Here is an 18,588-nt window from a genome sequence, read left to right as displayed (position 1 = left end):
CATCAGACCTTTGCTCAAAAGTTACCTGCTCAGGGAAACCTTCCCTGATCACCTTGCTAAGATAGTACCCGCCCCCTACCTCCTCCCCACCCAGCCTCTCTTATCATAACACTTGGTTTATCGCACAGCATCTCTCCCCACCTGAGATGATCCTGCTTTCTACTGTAGTGTGTCTCCTCGCTTACTGTGCCCTCCCAGCAGAGCCCTTGGCTCCTTGTTCCCTGCTGTATCCCCAGTAACTAGCATCGTGCTTGGCACATACTAGGTGCTCATGAAAGGCTGGGGGACATATTAGACCTGGGATGGATCCTAGGGTCACACGTAAGTGAACCTAGGCTCAGAGAGAGGATGTGAGCTCCCCCTGGACACACAGTGAGGAAACTGTACAGCTGGAAGGAGAATCCAGCTTGGCTTGTTTGGGAGCCCGTGCTCTCAGGGCGGTGACGGCCGGGATCCGTAAGCCGCCAGCCGGACTCCCGCCCGCCCTGGACCGTTTCCTCACTGAAGCCTGGGCCCCCAGCTGTGCTGGGGTTTGAACTTCCTATCCACGGCTCTGACACAGATGTGGCCAGCGGGAGCATCCAGCACTATGTGCTGGGACAGCTGGCTGCCCTGGGGATCTGGTTTCACATGCCTTCTCTTTGATGTGGCCTTTTCATCCATCTGCTTATCTCTTAAAGCTCTGCCATCTCCCCCCCACCCCCCACCGCCCCAGGACCTCTTTCCCCAAAGCCTCCCCAGGGGACCCCACTCCACTGGTCTAGGTTGGAGGCTCCCCTCCTGGAAGAGTGGGAGGCTGAGGGTCCTGCCCTGGGGAAGGCCAGTCCTGGAATCGCAGCTTCTCAGCCCAAATGGGACATTTGCTCCCTTTTGAAAGCAAAGTGATGGCCTGGCCACTGTCTGACCTTTAGGACAAAGCAGAAGTGCTTTAGAGGAGTGGTGCGTGTGCTTTAGTAAACGCAGGCTGTGCGCACACGTGCGCACGTGTGCACGTAGATTTACAAGGACTTGGAAGGCCTTGAGGCTGCTCAAAGCGTCTCCCCTGTGCCCCAGAGTGCTTCAGCGAAGAACAGAGTCAGCATTTCAGAAAGGCAGTGCTGCGCAGTGGTTAAAGGGTGGCCGCAGATGGCCTGGGTTGGAATCCTGGCCTTGCTGCTTATTAGCTGGGTGACCCCGGGCAGGTCCCCTCACCTCCACAGGCTGTCGTTAATGATTAAATCTCATACGGCTGTTGTGGGGATTCAATGAGTCAAAAAATACCTAAAAGTGCTTAAACCAGTGCCTGGCACGTAGTGAACAGTATATAAGACATATGAATGTTGGCTATTGTTATTATTTCCAAGTCAGAAAAAAAAGATAGGAAATGCTCCTGGCTCCCCTGTGCTGAGGGGCCGTGGATGAGGCAGAAAGAGCCATGGCCTGGGACACTGGAGACCTGGGTGTGAATCCTGGCCAGCCCCTGACAAGCTGTGTGACTGTGGGAAAGTCACTTCCTCTCTCTGGCCTCAGCTTCCTCATCTGTAAAATGGGGACAGCAACACCATCTAGGTAACCTCACAGTGTGACTGTGGGCAGGGACGTGATTCAGCACCTGCCCCACCCTGGACAATGGCTGGCCTCCTTGTGGAGAGACCAGTGGCCCAAGTTACCCAGGTTGAGCTTGGTGCAGTTCCCTTGGGTCACTGGACACTTGTACACGTCTCCTGTCTTCTGGTGGCCGTTGGTTTCCAGTGGAGCGCCGATGACCAACCTGGGAAGGAAAAGAAGACAAGTCAAGATGCTGGGGGAGGTTCTCCTTCCTGGCAAAGGATGGAACCTGCGGGGCAGTTCCGAGGGGAGAGTAGGGTAGGGAGGGCGGGAGGGAATCCTGGAGGGGCAGCCCACACATACCCTCACACTCAGACCTTCGTCTCCCTGGAAGAGGGATGCTGTGGCCTATCCAGGCCCTTGCCAGGATCTGGAGACACAGAGATGAAGACCACATGGGTCTGGCAACAAATGGGATGGAGGCCATCCCTGTGAGAAGAGGGCAGGGCAGACATCATGGAGGAGGTGTTCTTGAGCTGGGTCTTAACAGATGAATATGAGTTTGCTAGATGGTGGGACTGTGGTAACAGGGGTCATTCAGGCAGAGGAAGGATGATTTTGGAGTGTTGGCCATCTGCCACTACCCGTGGGTGGCCTCATTCCTCATCTTACATGAGTCTTTCAGCTGGTGACCCGGGGGCTGGGGCATGTCGCACAGTGTTCATGGCTGTCCCCTGAGGCACTAAGTCTTTGCTCAGGGTGGGCAAGGCAGCCAGCCGGGCTAAAGAATGGCAAGGGGCAACCACCCAGCTGGGCCTTCTGCCTTGAGCCTCTGCCTTTGTGACCTTATTTGGAAAAAGGGTTTTTGCAATTGTAGTTAAGGATCTCAAGATGAGGTCATCCTGGATTACCTAGGTGGGCCCTAAATTCAATGATGTGTCCTTAAGGAGACACACAAAGGAGAGACCCAGAGAGAAGAGGAAGCCATGTGAAGATGGAAGCAGAGCTAGGAGTGAAGTTGCCACAAGCCAAAGAATGTCTGGGACCATTGGAAGCTGGAAGAAGCAAGGAAGATTTCTCCTAGGTCCTTTAGAGGAAGCACAGCCCTGCTGACGACCTGATTTTGGAGGTCTGGCCTCCAGACCTGTGAGAGAATAAACTTCTGTTTTGGGAAGTCATCTATCAATGCTAATTTGTTATGCACCCACTGGAAATTAACGCATGTTGCTTACATACACGTATTTCTAGAGAAAGAGCGGCCACTCCCTCCTGACCTGGCCAAGCCCCGTTACTGCCACCTCCCTCGGGGCCACGGGGAATCCCACCACAACCTGGACAGCCCCCAGGCCCTCTCCTTAGAGTGCCCCAAAGCCCCCTCTATGTCTTATCCCTGGCCCACCAGCGGGCAGCACCAATGGAGGTGACCCAGAGTGGCCCAGCCAGGCGGCTGGAATCCCAGTGCTGACGTGAAGCAAAATCCTGAAATTGGGCACCGTGTCCCTTCAGTGTCACCTGCCTCTGGCATACCTGGACCCCTCTAGGCTTTGGGTGTCAGTTCTGCTCTCAGCCACCATCCGCCTGCTTGGCTCAGGCCCTGGTGCTAACAGCGAGTCAGGAACCACTCTCCCAGGCACAGCTGCACTGTCATGGCAGGAGATGCCATGGCTCACACAGCCCTGGAGGTCTCCCAGACCCCGAGGGGCACAGGGACATGTGACACATCGGGAGCGTGCAGACCTTTCCATAGCCCTGCTCTCACGACAACTTGCCACCCCCTGGAAACATGACCCAAAGAAGAAGCAATTGCTTGTTTTCTGGTTTAAGATGGTTGAGAGGGACGGACCCGGAGGTTCAGGCAACACAGGACTTAAGTAGCTTCTTGTGGTCAAATATCTCCCTGCCCCGCTCCCACCCACCTCTCTGTGCCGTCAGGAAAGAACTAAGGTCCGGCGTGGGAGTTAATAGAGCTCTGTTTGAAATTAGAGTCTATGTAATAAGAGCTGAGGTTTCTCCCCTGGGGACCAGATAATGACAGATTCTAAATATATCCACTTATTAAGCATGTCTATTTTTGACTGGCAGGAATTAACTGGACTCATAAAATCTATTTGTCTAGACAATGTGAGTTTTGGCTACTTAATTCTGCGAGTGATTGTGTGGTCAAGGCTGCTCCATTTTTTCCAGCCAAAAAAAAAAAAAAAGAGAGAGAGAAGGAGATGGGAGAGAGGTCAGTAAGGAAAGTTTGGGCTTCAAGGTTGCTTTTCTGGCTGCTCCCATTTTCAAGGTCAACCTGGTGTGTGACCAAGTGTCCCAGAGCGATGTTCCTTCTAGGACACCATTGCCTGATGGTGAGTGCTTTCTGGAAAGCATGCCTTCGAGGAACACCTCGCAGGGTGCCTCCGGAACAATCAGGCACAGCAAGTTCTAGATTAGAAAAAACAAAACCTGGCCATCTTCTAGAAAAGCGATCCCCGTGTGTCTTCTAGAAAACACTCCTGCTGCCTGACAAGGCAGACTCCTCACAACTCTCCCCATTTTACAGAGTGGAACTCTTGAGGCCCCACAGACAACTTGGTGGAGTCCCAATTACAGGGCAAGATCTTTGGGCTGAGATTCCAGAGCTGGGTGTTTCTTCATCCTCATTCTGTCACCAGCTTGCTGTGTGGCCTGGAGAAGTTCATTGACCTTGGTTTTCTTGGTCATGAAATAGGGTTAACAATTCCACTATGGCCTACCTCCTAGGGTCACCTAGGAGGTCACCTAGGGTCGTCTGGGGAGCCACAGATGCCACAAGGCACTGACAACCAGAAAGGGGTATATCTAGGTAAGCTCCTAGATATAGGAGAGTCCACAAAAAGTCCACACAGACTGGAGCCTTCCTAGAAGTCATCTGTCCTTGAAGTGGCCGACATGTCAATCTGGCAGTAAATACACCAAGTCGTCATGACCCCAAATTTGCCTCAAGACCAGGCTGTGTCCTTTTCAAAGAACAAGGGCCACCCCCTACGTCCTATCCCCATTCTCCAAACCTGATTCCTCTGGGGATCCTTGGCACTTTATGAGGTAGCAGGACAGGGCTTACTGTTCCCATAGTACAGATGCAGAAACTGAGGCCTGGAGAGGTGAGCTGACCCAGGCCCCACAGTTTGTGGCAGAGTTGGCACTAGTTCTCCTGGGGCAGCTTTCTTTGTGTTGTCCCAAATATTTTTTTGCCATGAAGGGAGGGCCTGGGTTAGCCCTCTTTGCTGTTCTTGATTCTTGGCATTACGTCTGCCCGTCGGGCTTGAGGTTTTGAGGATATGATTCAGTCTTGCTGCTGGGGGATGATGGCGAAGCACAGGGAAAATGTCTGTGTCACCACTGAGACCAGCCAAATTGCTCCTGGGGTCTGGCACCCCTGTCCCTCCCGCGGCCTCAGCCTTATATAGCCATCTGCAGCCTCAGGGCCCGCTGTGCTTCTCAGGGGCTGGACACCCTATACCCTCTGGCACGGGAACCAGATGGCAAACCCCAAAGGTCGTGGTGAGCATCGGGCCCTCTCCATGGGCTGCGCGCCGTGACTCACTGGCTGTGGGCTCCCGGCCTTCCTCCTACAGAGGCGGGGAGCAGGGCTGCTGCGGATGGGAGAATTGGTGGCAGGCTTCAGCCATAGCCCTGGAGGACCCTTCTCTAGCAGTTGCTTTCTAAGCAGGGCCTTGCCAAGGGAGGAGGCTCACTGTGGGGACGGCCACCTGAGGATGGCAGGATGTGGCCCCTCTGCATGCTGGGCTCCTGAGATCCCAGCATGACATAGCGTAAGAGAAGGGGCCCCTGCATCCCTACCTCACACCCTCTCCAACAAGGCCCAGTGGGGACCTTAGCCCTGGTTCCATCCTTCAAGGCAATTTAATCTCCAAACCTTTTAAACTGCACACTCCTATAAGGAAAAAAGGTAATGTGTACTCCCAATATATGTACATTTGTATATAAGTTATACCAGTGTACAGCTGGCAATCTGTGCATTGAATATCAGTAATCCTATTTTTTTTCAGATAAAAGATAAACTTAGATAGAACTTGAGTCGTTTTATTTCTGTGCTCCAGTATACTGTCCTGTGCATCCACTATGGTGTGCAGATCCCACCCTGTAAGACCCAGCACACCAAGTCCCACCTGCTCCAGGAAACCCTCAATGATTAGCCCAGGCTTTCCCACATAAACCAGTCTGTGATCCCCGCTGACTGCTGTGGCCAGTGCTTTAGTGTCATAATTCCTTGAGGGCCAAGATGCCCTCATCTGCCCTGCCTCACTAATGCCCAGGGTAAAAGGTCCCCGGGGACTGTTCTGACCTTCTGTCTGACAGTCTACAGCAGCAGCAGCTTCCAGAGCTTTTAGCTTTGCCTCAGGCCTAGGAGGAGCCTCCAGATTCAGCGCCTGGCAAAAAGGTTGCTGAGACATTGAATAGTTTCTCTGCGCAGAGGTTCAATGCAGTGACCCAGCTCCTGTTTAAAGTCACTGTTGCTTGATTTTCCATTTCCCTCTTCCCAACAGTCCTCACTTCTGTTTGGGGATCTAGGAAATCTGGCTTCCTGCCCAGTTGTAGGGACTGAGCATACACTGCAGGCCAGGCCAGTGTTATCCTTGGACTGAAGGGACTGAGTAGGCCAATGACGTAAGTCACCCCAATCTCAGGACCTCCTCTTGGGCTTTAGGGACCAAAGTGGTCCCTTTTCTCTGGATGCCATCGTGTACAGATGTAGGGCGTGGAACTGCTAGCAGCCACCTTGTAATGATGAGGGGTACGAGAGAAGGAGGACTGCGAGAAGCATCAAGAGAAAAAGCTGAAGTCCCACCGATACTGTGAACCCCTGGATCAAACTATACCTGAAGTGTGACTGCTGCTGGACTTTTCAGATATATAAGCAATAACTCCTTTTTACTGTATAAATCTGAGTTAAGTTTTCAGGTATTTATAACTGAAAACATCCTAACTAGAATGAGCAAGGCAAAAAAAAAAAAAAAAAAAAAGAAGCACATAGTTAAAATTACCCCTAGAAATTCCATATATTACCATGCTATAAGAGGAACACAGTATCCACGACCAATGAGAGAGGAGCAGATTCATAACCCCCTGCTCACGTTCCATCTGGGGTATATACTTACTGTGTGAGTGGTGGGCAGACTTGCCGACACCACGTATATTATTTTTCTCTGGTTGTTTAACTGAATGCATAAAACTGTCCCCTGGTCCAGCCTTGTGGGAACAGATATCCTTTTGTTCTGTGTGCATCCCACTTAAAACAGCCCCTTGGACAGGGAGCCCTGCACTCCAGATGTTTCTAGTTACCTGGTAACTGGCCTTGCAGACCATCAGAGCTGGGAGGAAACGTGGAGGCTACTCTGTCTAGGCTTGTCACATATCAACGAGGCATAGGAAGTATTGTGCGTGAGGACTCAGACGAGATGGTGGCAGAGCAGGACTCGTGCAGGGTGTCCTGACTCCCAGGGCAGTGCCCTCACCCAAGCCGTGGAGGCTGGAAAGCCTGGAGGCAGAGGCTGGCTCTGCTCGGCCTTTTATTGGCTGTGTCTGGGAAGGCAGGTGTGAACAGTTTAGCTCCCCAGCAGATGGGGCGGGCAGAAGCCATGGGAACAAAAAGGCCATCAGCTGTTGGGGAAGGAAAGAGGATATTTGCAACTGATGGGCCTGCCCCTGGAGAAGGTCCTGAGCCCAGGGACCAGCACGGACTGCCTAGGAAAGGCAAGATGTGGGTTGCATCCCCTCCCTGGTCAGCCTCTTTGCTCCTTTCCTCAAGACCTGGACCTTGCATCCCAGGAAATCCAATTATTACCAACAATTCTTTTCATTTTAGTGAATCCCTTTTGATGTGATTGACCTGCATTTGATTTCGATCACCAGGACAGCTTTGGAGCTGGAAGGGCAGATTGTATCTGAGGCTCAGAAGGTGGATGTAGCAAGCCTGTGGGGAGACACTGGTCAGTTTCGGAGCTGGCACTGCAAGTCCAGTGCTTTGTCCCCCATTGTAAAGGACTGGGAAGTTGAGAAAGCCCAGCTCCGGGGGCTGGGCAGCACCCAGCACGGAGAGAGGGCCACCCTCCCTGGAGCCTGCCGGACCTGCTCCCCAGGAGCCTCTTCCCTTTCTCACCTGTTCCCCTCTCCCAGCACCCCTCCTCCACTCAAACCCACTCCAGGCCCTTTGTTCCATTTCTCTCCTGGCTTCATTTCCTTCCCTGAAATCAGATCGGGGCATCAGGGAGGGGCTCCCACTTGAGGAGCAGACAGCTCAAGGGAACAAAGAGAGACTATTCCTCTAGCGAGGCTGTTTCTCTCCTCTCTCCACGGAAAATGTAACCTCTTTCAGCCAGCTGAGTATGGTGCCTAATGTGTTCAAGATGGGGCTGGAGAAGTGCTGAGTGCAGCAAACCCTGGTCCTGGCTGGGGGCGGGGTGCGGAGGGAGAGCCCCTGACCCGGGACCTGTCGAGGGGGGTTGGCACCTCCAGGTCTCCCTGGGCTGGTTGGAGGGGCTTGTGGTTCACTGTGGCTCAGATGCCTGGCAGGGCTGGACTCCTGAGGAGGACGAGTCCAGGAAAATGAGAACCCCTCTGTTTGCCAGCACATTCCTTACTCTCCCTGCCTCCATAAATCCCTCACCAGAGATGAGACTCCACTGGGTGTATTTAAACAACTATGTGTACTGTGACGGTTCACTGCATGTGTCAACCGGACTGGGCCAAGGGCTGCCCAGATATTCGGTCAAATACTCTGCTAGGTGTGTCTGTGAGGGTGCTTTTGGATGAGATTACCATTCAAATCTGTAGACTGAGTAAAGCAGACTGTCCTCCCCAATGACGGTGAGCTTTGTCCAATCAGTTGAAGGCCCGAATAGAACAAAAAGCCTGACCCTCCCCTGAATAAGAAAGAATCCTTTCTAACTGACTGCCTCCGAGCTGAGGCATTGGCTTTTTCTTACCTTGGCTCAAACTCAAGTGCTGGCTCTTCCTAGGTCTCCAGCCTGTTTGCTTTCAGACTGGAACTACACTATCAGCTCCCTTGGGTCTTCAATTTGCTGACTCAAACTGCAGATCTGGGGACTTGCCAGCCTCCATAATCCTATGAGCCAACTCCTTACAACCTCTTTCTTTTTCTATCTATTATCTATCTATCTGTCTGGCTGTCTATCATCTATCAGTTCTGTTTCTCTGAGGAACCCTGACACAGTTACATAGTGCTTGTATGTTCTAAGGCCTTTACAGATATTATTTCCTGTCGCTGATAACCCACACCCTCATTCATTCACTGAATCTTAAGCATCTACTGAGCTCCTACGAAGGCACCAAGCACAGGGGGCACAATGGTGACCATGATGTGGTCTCTGTCTTCAGGAGACCTCCAGCCTCATAGAGGAGACGGGCAGGTCGACGGGCCGTTACAACACAGCAGTGGTTCTCAGAGTGGTTCCCAGCCCAGCAGCATCCACCTCCCCTGGGAGCTTATTAGAAATGTAGCGTCTTCGGCCCTACCTGAGACCAACAAGGAAGGGAATCAGAACCTGGAGGTGGGGCCCAGCATCTGCGTGTTGACAAGCCCTCCAGGGGATGCAGATACTCACTCATGTTTGAGAAGCACCGTGTAGGGGAAGCAGAGGTATGGCGACCACAACCCTCGCTGGGCTCAAAGCCCCAAATCCATTTCAGTGTAATCCATCCCCTTCATCATGTCTTCTGAGGCTCTCTATTATTTCACTGCTGCTCACCTGTCTGTCCCCGCTTTTACCAAGGCTGCTATGAATGCTGGGCACAGGCAGGTCATCATTTAGGGCTCAGCTCCAATGTCACCTCCCCAAAGAGGCCTTTCCGGACCACCTGTCACTCCCCACCTCCCCACCCTGCCTTATCTTCCTCATAGCACTTTGCATTCTCGGATGCTGGCTTCTTCATATGCCTTTTAATCATCCTTAGCTCTCAGAATTTGATACGCAAGGGAGCTAGGACCTTGGTGGTCGGGTTTGCAGCTCTAAATACCCAGAACAGTGCCTGGCACAGAATAGGTCCTCCAAATACAGTTGTTGAACAAATTAGCTAATCACCTGGCATAGTGGGACCGCTGCAATCTGATAGCCTGCAAATTGGGACCGCTGACAGCAGGCCCCCTTTTGTCTTCCAGTAGCTGTTAACTCAGCTGGGAGAGAAGAAGAACCAGCTCTAGCAGAAGAACCAACAGACTGCCCATCCTGCCCTGAGACAAGGCTGTTAACTGCCCTGGGCCTCAGTGTTCTCATCTACCAAATGGGACTGAACCGTTGCCTGGGCTACTTACCACCCAGGGTTTCGAGGGTCATCAGAATCACCTGGGGAGTTACAAATGCAGATTTCTGGGCACAACCTCCAGAAGATTCTAATTCAGCCAGTTGGGGGATGGGACCTGGGAATCTATTTGTAGGCAGGATTGGGAGCCCTTGTATGAAAGATCTGCTGAAGCAGCAGATAGGACGCCCTTTGGACATGTGGAGAAACGTGTGTGTCTGGGGAATTTTTACTACATCTGGGGGTCATGACCACAGCAACCTCCTTGACTGTCTAGGAATGATCCAGGATTGGATTTTCAAAAAATTTTGTTTTGTTTCTTTTGGTCACAAGAAAACACATAAGAAATACGTTAACTGGTACAAAAAAGTAGTAACATCTAAAAAGTATCCTTTAAGACTTTTTTTAGATTATAAAAATAATACATGCTTGTATAATGTTCATAGCACAGAACTGTGCAAAGTATAATATGCAAGGCTTTTCACTTCCCTTCTTAACCCAGCCCTCTATAGATCACTACCATTAGCAGCAGGGATGCAGAAAACCTTCTAAGTGTTTATGTAGGAAATTTTAAAAAATGAAACCATTCTACACACATGGTTCTTTCTGCAGTGTGCTTTTTTCACTTAATTGTTTTATACTTTCCATGTCAGTATATATCAACTCCACACTTAGACCTGGCCACTGGGGCCCCTGCCCTGGGTCCTGCACTGACCCTTCTCTGGCTGTTCCTCTTTCTATGGGGTGAGGAGTCCTAGGGGTCAAGGGAACAGGCAACTAGAGCCCACATCCCCCCACTCTGGGTCACTGGGATGCCAGCGTCTCCTGCTCAGGACAGGCTTCTTCCCTGGATCTGTCTTTTTGATGGCGAATCATACCACTGATGGGACTAGCCAAGGAGCTGCTGCTTGCTGTGGGTGTGGACAGAGCTTGGATATACAGGGTGGGGTGTCCAAACGTGTGAGGCCCCTTGATCACCAAGAGGGAACTATAGGTGGGAAGAAAAGATGGTGGGCTGTGGGCTGGAGCCCCCGTTTGTTTTCTTGACTCAGGCCCCTTGGATGTGAGGGGCGGCCCTGGTATAGATGGATAGTATAGCTCTGCCTCATCCTTTATACCGTTTGCACAGTGTTATTTTTTTCTTTTTAATCATTCTCCTATTGATGGATATTTAAATAGTTTCATCCCTTTTCCTACTGATAACTGTTTAGGTGCTTTAAAAAATTTTTTCCCATTGCACAAGGCCTTTATCAATACGAATGAATAAAAAAACCCCTGTGCACCAGTGGCGATGTATAGCAGTTCCAGGAGTGGGTACAAAGTGCGTGCCTGTCACCGTGCAGGCTGGCCCCGGAGCCGCCCTGTCATCTTGGGCACAGAGCCCGCTGACAAGCATCATCTCAGCTGTTGATTTCACAAGCTTGGCTCTCTGCCTTGTTCCTGGAAAATTCTGGGTCCACCTCAGCTTACATCCAGACAGCATTTTTCCCCTGATGTGCAGAAGTACTTAGAACAGAAGAGCAAAGAGGGAGGGAAGGTGACTGCAAAGCACAGTTTCAACCCATTTGATGGGAAAATGAGATCCTGACACATGGACCGTCAAAAGAAGAGTGGCCAGTTTGTGCCCTCTAGCTCAATGCCCTCCCCTCCTCACAGCCTGATGCCAAGTCTCACAGGGCCGCTGTCCTTTTTTCACCACACCTGGCATTCTCATTCCTGCCTCTGTGCGTGCGGTCCCCTCGTCCCAAACCGCTGAACTGGCTCCATTCCAGTCCAGTTCCACTGAACTGGCTTCAGTGCCTCTTCCTCCAGGAAGCACCCCTTGATCTCTCAGCTGAAAGCTTTCCCTTAGTTCCCATGATGCTTTGTGCTTCTCTTGTCTGTTTTTTTCTCTCCTTTCGATAATCTGTCTCTAGATAGCAGAGAGAGACCGTGATCCATCTTTAAATTTCCCCCTCAGTGCTGGTCAAAGTACCTTGAACACAGTCAAGGCTCAATAACTGTTTGTTGAGTGAAAATGAGGAGGCTGCTCATTTTTCAAAGACAAGCTGAATCTTCACTCTGCTTGGGATGTAGCTGGGAGCAGAGCTGGGCTGAGCTCTTCTGGGTGCCATCTACAGATGGACCACCAACCTTGGGGTGCCCTTGGCCCAGCTCTCCCCAGGAAAGTGGCTGTGGTCTGATGTCCCTCCAGAGAGGCTGTGTCCACAGTGTAAAAATCCCTTGTTTTCAAAATGTCTGATAAACTCTTGCTTGTTTTTCCAAGTCATGCTGAGTCTCCCCTCCCCCCGTCCCCCCCAGTTTTATCACAACTCTTTCCTCTGAAAATGAAACATAAACATAGCAATAGTGTGGGCAGATATTTCTCAGTGGAATGTATAGCTTTAATTTCTTGGTATGTGCCTCTTCTGCATCCTGGGCGGGCCTGTTTCCTTTGGCTCATAATTAGGATAGTAATAGTTTGTATGTGACCAGTGTACAGGCCGAACAGCTTGTTTCATCCTACCCACAGCCAGGGGAGGGAGCCAGACAAGGAGAGGTAGTCCCATCAGACTGCAGAAGAAAGCAAGGCCCAGAGAATTTCCAGATTCTCTGGGTAGAGGCTGAGGCATGACTGGGACACCCGTTATTCTGATTGTGTCCACGGCTCTTTCCACCAGCCACGTGGACTCAGATGAGGTCAAACAAGAGGAGAGGGCCTGGAGGCGAAAGGACAAATACTCTTTTTCGGTCCTGGACCTCTTGATCTGTCTGTGGTGAGCTCTGATCTATTCCCGGATGGGCTAAGTGGCCTGGGGCGATCTACCTGCCCTCTCCGGGCATCAGTTTCCTCGTCTGTAAGAAGAGATGCTTGGACAATTTCAATCCAAAGAAATAGTCATTGAGCCCTTGCTGTGTGCCAGGCACTATGGACTGAAGGTGAATGAAGCATAGTTTACACCCTTAGTGGTGTGGTGGGGCTGAGGGTGTGGAGAACATTGCTGCGAGACGGGGCGGGGGCGGGGCACAGAGGAGGCGCCCTCGCTCAGACATCTGGGAAGGCTCCCTGGAGCAGGCAACTCCTGGATGAAGGCTCCCGGGTGGATAGATGTCATTCAGGTGAAGAAGGGGCTGAGCCCTGCAGGGAGGACTGACAGCTGGGTCCTGATGGTGCCAGCGCTTAGGTGCGTTATCTAACGTGTCTTCCGTGGTGAAGGCTAGGCCTGGGAGGGACAGACAAGTCCCCGTCTTCACAGAGCTTGCGGTGGAGTCACTGTCAACCCAGGCTCGCATCACTCATTCCTTGTCTTCCTCGCCACCCACACCTCCCTGACATACCAAATCTTTTCCATTCTCCCCTCACTCGCCCAGAGGACTCTACATAAGTGGCCTGAAGTCTAGACAGACGGTTAGATGCCTACCTGGTTGAGAAGCATCACATTGTCCCCCCTCATCAGGTCATCCCTGCCTGCTTTCTGGTCTCTATATTCCTGCCATTGGTCACTCCTTTGGATTCAGGCAGTGAGGGTCACTCTCCACATAAGCCTGGAAAGGAGCTAACCTCTGAATGCACGGGAACTCACAGACTTTTTTTTTTTTTTTTTAAAGAAGATGTTGGGGGTAGGAGTTTATTAATTAATTAATTAATTTTTGCTGTGTTGGGTCTTTGTTTCTGTGCGAGGGCTTTCTCTAGTTGCGGCAAGCGGGGGCCACTCTTCATCGCGGTGCGCGGGCCTCTCACTATCGCGGCCTCTCTTGCTGCGGAGCACAGGCTCCAGATGCGCAGTCTCAGTAGTTGTGGCTCACGGGCCTAGTTGCTCCGCGGCATGTGGGATCTTCCCAGACCAGGGCTCGAACCCATGTCCCCTGCATTGGCAGGCAGATTCTCAACCACTGCGCCACAAGGGAAGCCCTCACAGACTCTTAAAAAAGGATTTACTGGTTCCAGAATCTGGCTGGGCTTTAGACTTGCCTGGGGGTTTTTAAAAGAATAGATTCCTACCTCTAGAGAGTCTGATTTTGTTGTCTTGGATTGGGCTGAGGAATCTGTATTCTTTTTTTAACTTTCACAGGCAATTCTATTCTGCCAGCTTTGGGAGTCCCTAGATTATATTATCACGTGATCATCGGGCTTTGAAATAATGGAACTGGGGACAGGGTGCCCCAATAAGAAGAGCTGACAAAAGTGGGTCATGTGTTCATCTACTTTCAAAGCACTTTATATAAAGAAGTAAATAAATGAAAGCATGCAAGAACGAATGTCTGGGGGGCTGTGGTTAGTATGTGTCAGGGATCATGCTAGGTGCTTCCCCTGACATTAACTTACTTAATCCTCACAAGAGTCCTGTGAGAGAGAGACAGCAGTCTTGTGTTGAAGCTGAGGAAACTGTAGCCCAGAGAAGCTAGGTAACTCACCCAGGTCACACAGCTGGCTAAGGGGCAGCTCCCTGGCCTCTCTCTCCCTCCTGGTCCTCTCCCCATCTCTGCGGAGTGGATGGGGTGCAGGAGAGCAGAGTACACAGAAGCCAGCCCTGTGTTCCATCAGGGAGCCCTGAGCTGCCTCGGGGAATCATTGACTCTGCCGAATCCTTCAAAGTACTTTCTTCAGTCGGGTTAAAGCTCAGATTGCTTTCCCTCCTCCCCCTTCCGAACCGTGAGTAACGTCTACTCTGACAGCATTACTCTCATTCTGAGAAGCCATGAAGAAGCAAAGACTGAGGACTCACTTGAACCACTGGAGAGCGAAGCCTGTCATGACATTTTTGGAAATGTCCTCCTCCTTGGGTTACAAAATCCTTGGCTCACGTGTGGCTGACAGGGTCTTGGTGCTCTGGCCAGGTGTCAGGCCTGTGCTTCTGAGGTGGGAGAGCTGAGTTCAGGACATTGGTCCACCAGAGACCTCCCAGCTCTACATAATATCAAACGGCAAAAGCTGTCCCAGAGATCTCCATCTCAACGCTAAGACCCGGCTCCACTCAATGACCAGCAAGCTACAGTGCTGGACACCTTATGCCAAACAACTAGCAAGACAGGAACACAACCCCACCCATTAGCAGAGAGGCTACCTAAAATCATAATAAGTCCACAGACACCCCAAAACACACCACCAGACGTGGACCTGCCCACCAGAAAGACAACATCCAGCCTCATCCACCAGAACACAGGCACTAGTCCCCTCCACCAGGAAGCCTACATAACCCACTGAACCAACTTTAGCCACTGGGGACAGACACCAAAAACAACGGGAACTACGAACCTGCACCCTGCAAAAAGGAGACCACAAACACAGTAAGTTAAGCAAATGAGAAGACAGAGAAACACAGCAGATGAAGGAGCAAGGTAAAAACCCACCAGACCAAACAAATGAAGAGTAAACAGGCAGTCTACCTGAAAAAGGATTCAGGGTAATGAGAGTAAAGATGATCCAAAATCTTGGAAATAGAATGGAGAAAATACAAGAAACGTTTAACAAGAAGAACTAAAGAGCAAACAAACAATGATGAACAACACAATAACTAAAATTAAAAATTCTCTAGAAGGAATCAATAGCAGAATAACTGAGGCAGAAGAACAGATAAGTGATCTGGAAGATAAAATAGTGGAAATAACTACCTCAGAGCAGAATAAAGAAAAAAGAATGAAAAGAATTGAGCACACTCAGAGAGACCTCTGGGACAACACTAAACACACCAACATTAGAATTATAGGGGTTCCAGAAAAAGAAGAGAAAAAGAAAGGGACTGAGAAAATATTTGAAGAGATTAGTTTAAAACTTCCCTAATATGGGAAAGGAAATTGTCAATCAAGTCCAGGAAGCATAGAGTCCCATACAGGATAAATCCAAGGAGAAATATGCCAAGACACATATTAATCAAACTGTCAAAAATTAAATACAAAGAAAAAATATTAAAGCAGCAAGGGAAAAACAACAAATAGCATACAAAGGAATCCCCATAAGGTTAACAGCTGATCTTTCTGCAGAAACTCTGCAAGCCAGAAGGGAGAGTTGAGGACATATATGGCAGGACATATTTAAAGTGATGAAAGGGAAAAACCTATAACCGAGATTACTCTACCCAGCAAGGATCTCATACAGATTTGTGGAGAAATTAAAACCTTTATAGACAAGGAAAAGCTAAGAGAATTCAGCACCACCAAACCAGCTTTACAACAAATGCTAAAGGAATTTCTCTAGGCAGGATACACAAGAGAAGGAAAAGGCCTACAATAGCAAACTCAAAACAGTTAAGAAAATGGTAATAGGAACGTACATATCAATAACTACCTTAAATGTAAATGGATTAAATGTTCCAACCAAAAGACATAGACTGGCTGAATGGATACAAAAACAAGACCCATATATATGCTGTCTGCAAGAGACCCACTTCAGACCTAGGGACACATACAGACTGAAAGTGAGGGGATGGAAAAAGATATTCCATGCAAATGGAAATCAAAAGAAAGCTGGAGTAGCAATTCTCATATCAGACAAAATAGACTTTAAAGTAAAGACTATTACAAGAGACAAAGAAGGACACTACATAATGATCAAGGGATCAATCTAAGAAGAAGATATAACAATTGTAAATATTTATGCACCCAACATAGGAATGCCTCAATACATAAGGCAAATGCTAACAGTCATAAAAGGGGAAATTGACAGATTTCATAGTAGCGGACTTTAATACCCCACTTTCACCAATGGACAGATCATACAAAATGAAAGTAAATAAGGAAACACAAGCTTTATATGATACATTAAACAAAATGGACTTAATTGATATTTATAAGACATTCCATCCAAAAAACAACAAAATACACTTTCTTCTCAAGTGTTCATGGAACATTCTCCAGGGTAGATCATATCTTGGGTCACAAATCAAGCCTTGGTAAATTTAAAAACATTGAAATCATATCAAGTATCTTTTCCGACCACAACGCTATGAGACTAAATATCAATTACAGGAAAAAAAATCTGTAAAAAATACAAATACATGGAGGCTAAACAATACACTACTAAATAACCAAGAGATCACTGAAGAGATCAAGGAGGAAATCAAAAAATACCTAGAAACAGATGACAATGAAAACACAATGACCAAAAACCTATGGGATGCAGCAAAAGCAGTTCTAAGAGGGAAGTTTATAGCAATACAATCCTACCTCAGGAAACAAGAAACATCTCAAATAAACAACCTAACCTTACACCTAGAGCAATTAGAGAAAGAAGAACAACCCCCCCAAAGTTAGCAGAAGGAAAGAAATCATAAAGACTAGATCAGAAATAAATGAAAAATAAATAAAGGAAACAATAGCATATTTCAATAAAACTAAAAGCTGGTTCTTTGAGAAGATAAACAAAATTGATAAACCATTAGCCAGACTCATCAAGACAAAAAGGGAGAAGACTCAAATCAACAGAATTAGAAATGAAAAAGGGGAGGTAACAACTGACCCTGCAGAAATACAAAGGATCATGAGAGATTACTACAAGCAACTCCATGCCAATAAAATGGACAACCTGGAAGAAATGGACAAATCCTTAGAAAAGCATAACCTTCTGAGACTGAACCAGGAAGAAACAGAAAATATGAACAGAACAATCACAAGCACTGAAATTGAGACTGTGATTAAAAATCTTCCAACAAACAAAAGCCCAGGACCAGATGGCTTCCCAGGCGAATTCTATCAAACATTTAGAGAAGAGCTAATATCTATCCTTCTCAAACTCTTCCAAAATATAGCAGAGGGAGGAACGCTCCCAAACTCATTCTACGAGGCCACCATCACCCTGATACCAAAACCAGACAAAGATGTCACAAAGAAAGAAAACTACAGGCCAATATCACTGATGAACATAGATGAAAAAATCCCCAACAAAATACTAGCAAACAGACTCCAACAGCACATTAAAAGTATCATATACCATGATCAAGTGGGATTTAGCACACAAATTCAAGGATTCTTCAATATATGCAAATCAATCAATGTGAGAAACCATATTAACAAATTGAAGGAGAAAAACCACATGATCATCTCAATAGACGCAGAAAAAGCTTTTGACAAAATTCAACACCCATTTATGATAAAAACTCTCCAGAAAGTAGGCATAGAGGGAACTTCCCTCAACATAATAAAGGCCATATATGACAAACCCACAGCCAACATCGTTATCAATGGTGAAAAACTGAAACCATTTCCACTAAGATCAGGAACAAGACAAGGTTGCCCACTCTCACCACTATTACTCAACATAGTTTTGGAAGTTTTAGCCACAGCAATCAGAGAAGAAAAAGAAATAAAAGGAATCCAAATTGGAAAAGAAGTAAAGCTGTCACTGTTTGCAGATGACATGATACTATACATAGAGAATCCTAAAGATGCTACCAGAAAACATTTAGAGCTAATCAAAGAATTTGGTAAAGTTGCAGGATACAAAATTAATGCACAGAAATCTCTTGCATTCCTATACACTAATGATGAAAAATCTGAAAGAGAAATTAAGGAAACACTCCCATTTACCACTGCAACAAAAAGAATCAAATACCTGGGAATAAACCTACCTAAGGAGACAAAAGACCTGTATGCAGAAAACTATAAGACACTGATGAAAGAAATTAAAGATGATACAAGCAGCTGGAGAGATATACCATGTTCTTGGATTGGAAGAATCAACATTGTGAAAATGACTATAGTACCCAAAGCAATCTACAGATTCAATGCAACCCCTATCAAACTACCAATGGCATTTTTCAAAGAACTAAAACAAAAAATTTCACA

The 18,588-nt window shown here is 48.3% G+C and overlaps 1 protein-coding gene across 1 annotated transcript in view; it reads right to left on the bottom strand.

The window, feature by feature from the left end:
* The window catches only part of ITGA11 (integrin subunit alpha 11), a 124,725-nt gene that overhangs the window by 61,615 nt on the left and 44,522 nt on the right, over positions 1–18,588 (bottom strand). The window contains exon 3 of the mRNA XM_030875138.2: positions 1,650–1,750. Within this exon, the coding sequence (XP_030730998.1) occupies positions 1,650–1,750 (101 nt within the window). The remainder of the gene's footprint in view (positions 1–1,649; positions 1,751–18,588) is intronic.

Source organism: Globicephala melas, chromosome 2 (genome assembly GCF_963455315.2).
Source record: "Globicephala melas chromosome 2, mGloMel1.2, whole genome shotgun sequence".
NCBI lineage: Eukaryota > Metazoa > Chordata > Mammalia > Artiodactyla > Delphinidae > Globicephala > Globicephala melas.
This window is presented reverse-complemented; position numbering and strand designations above follow the sequence as displayed.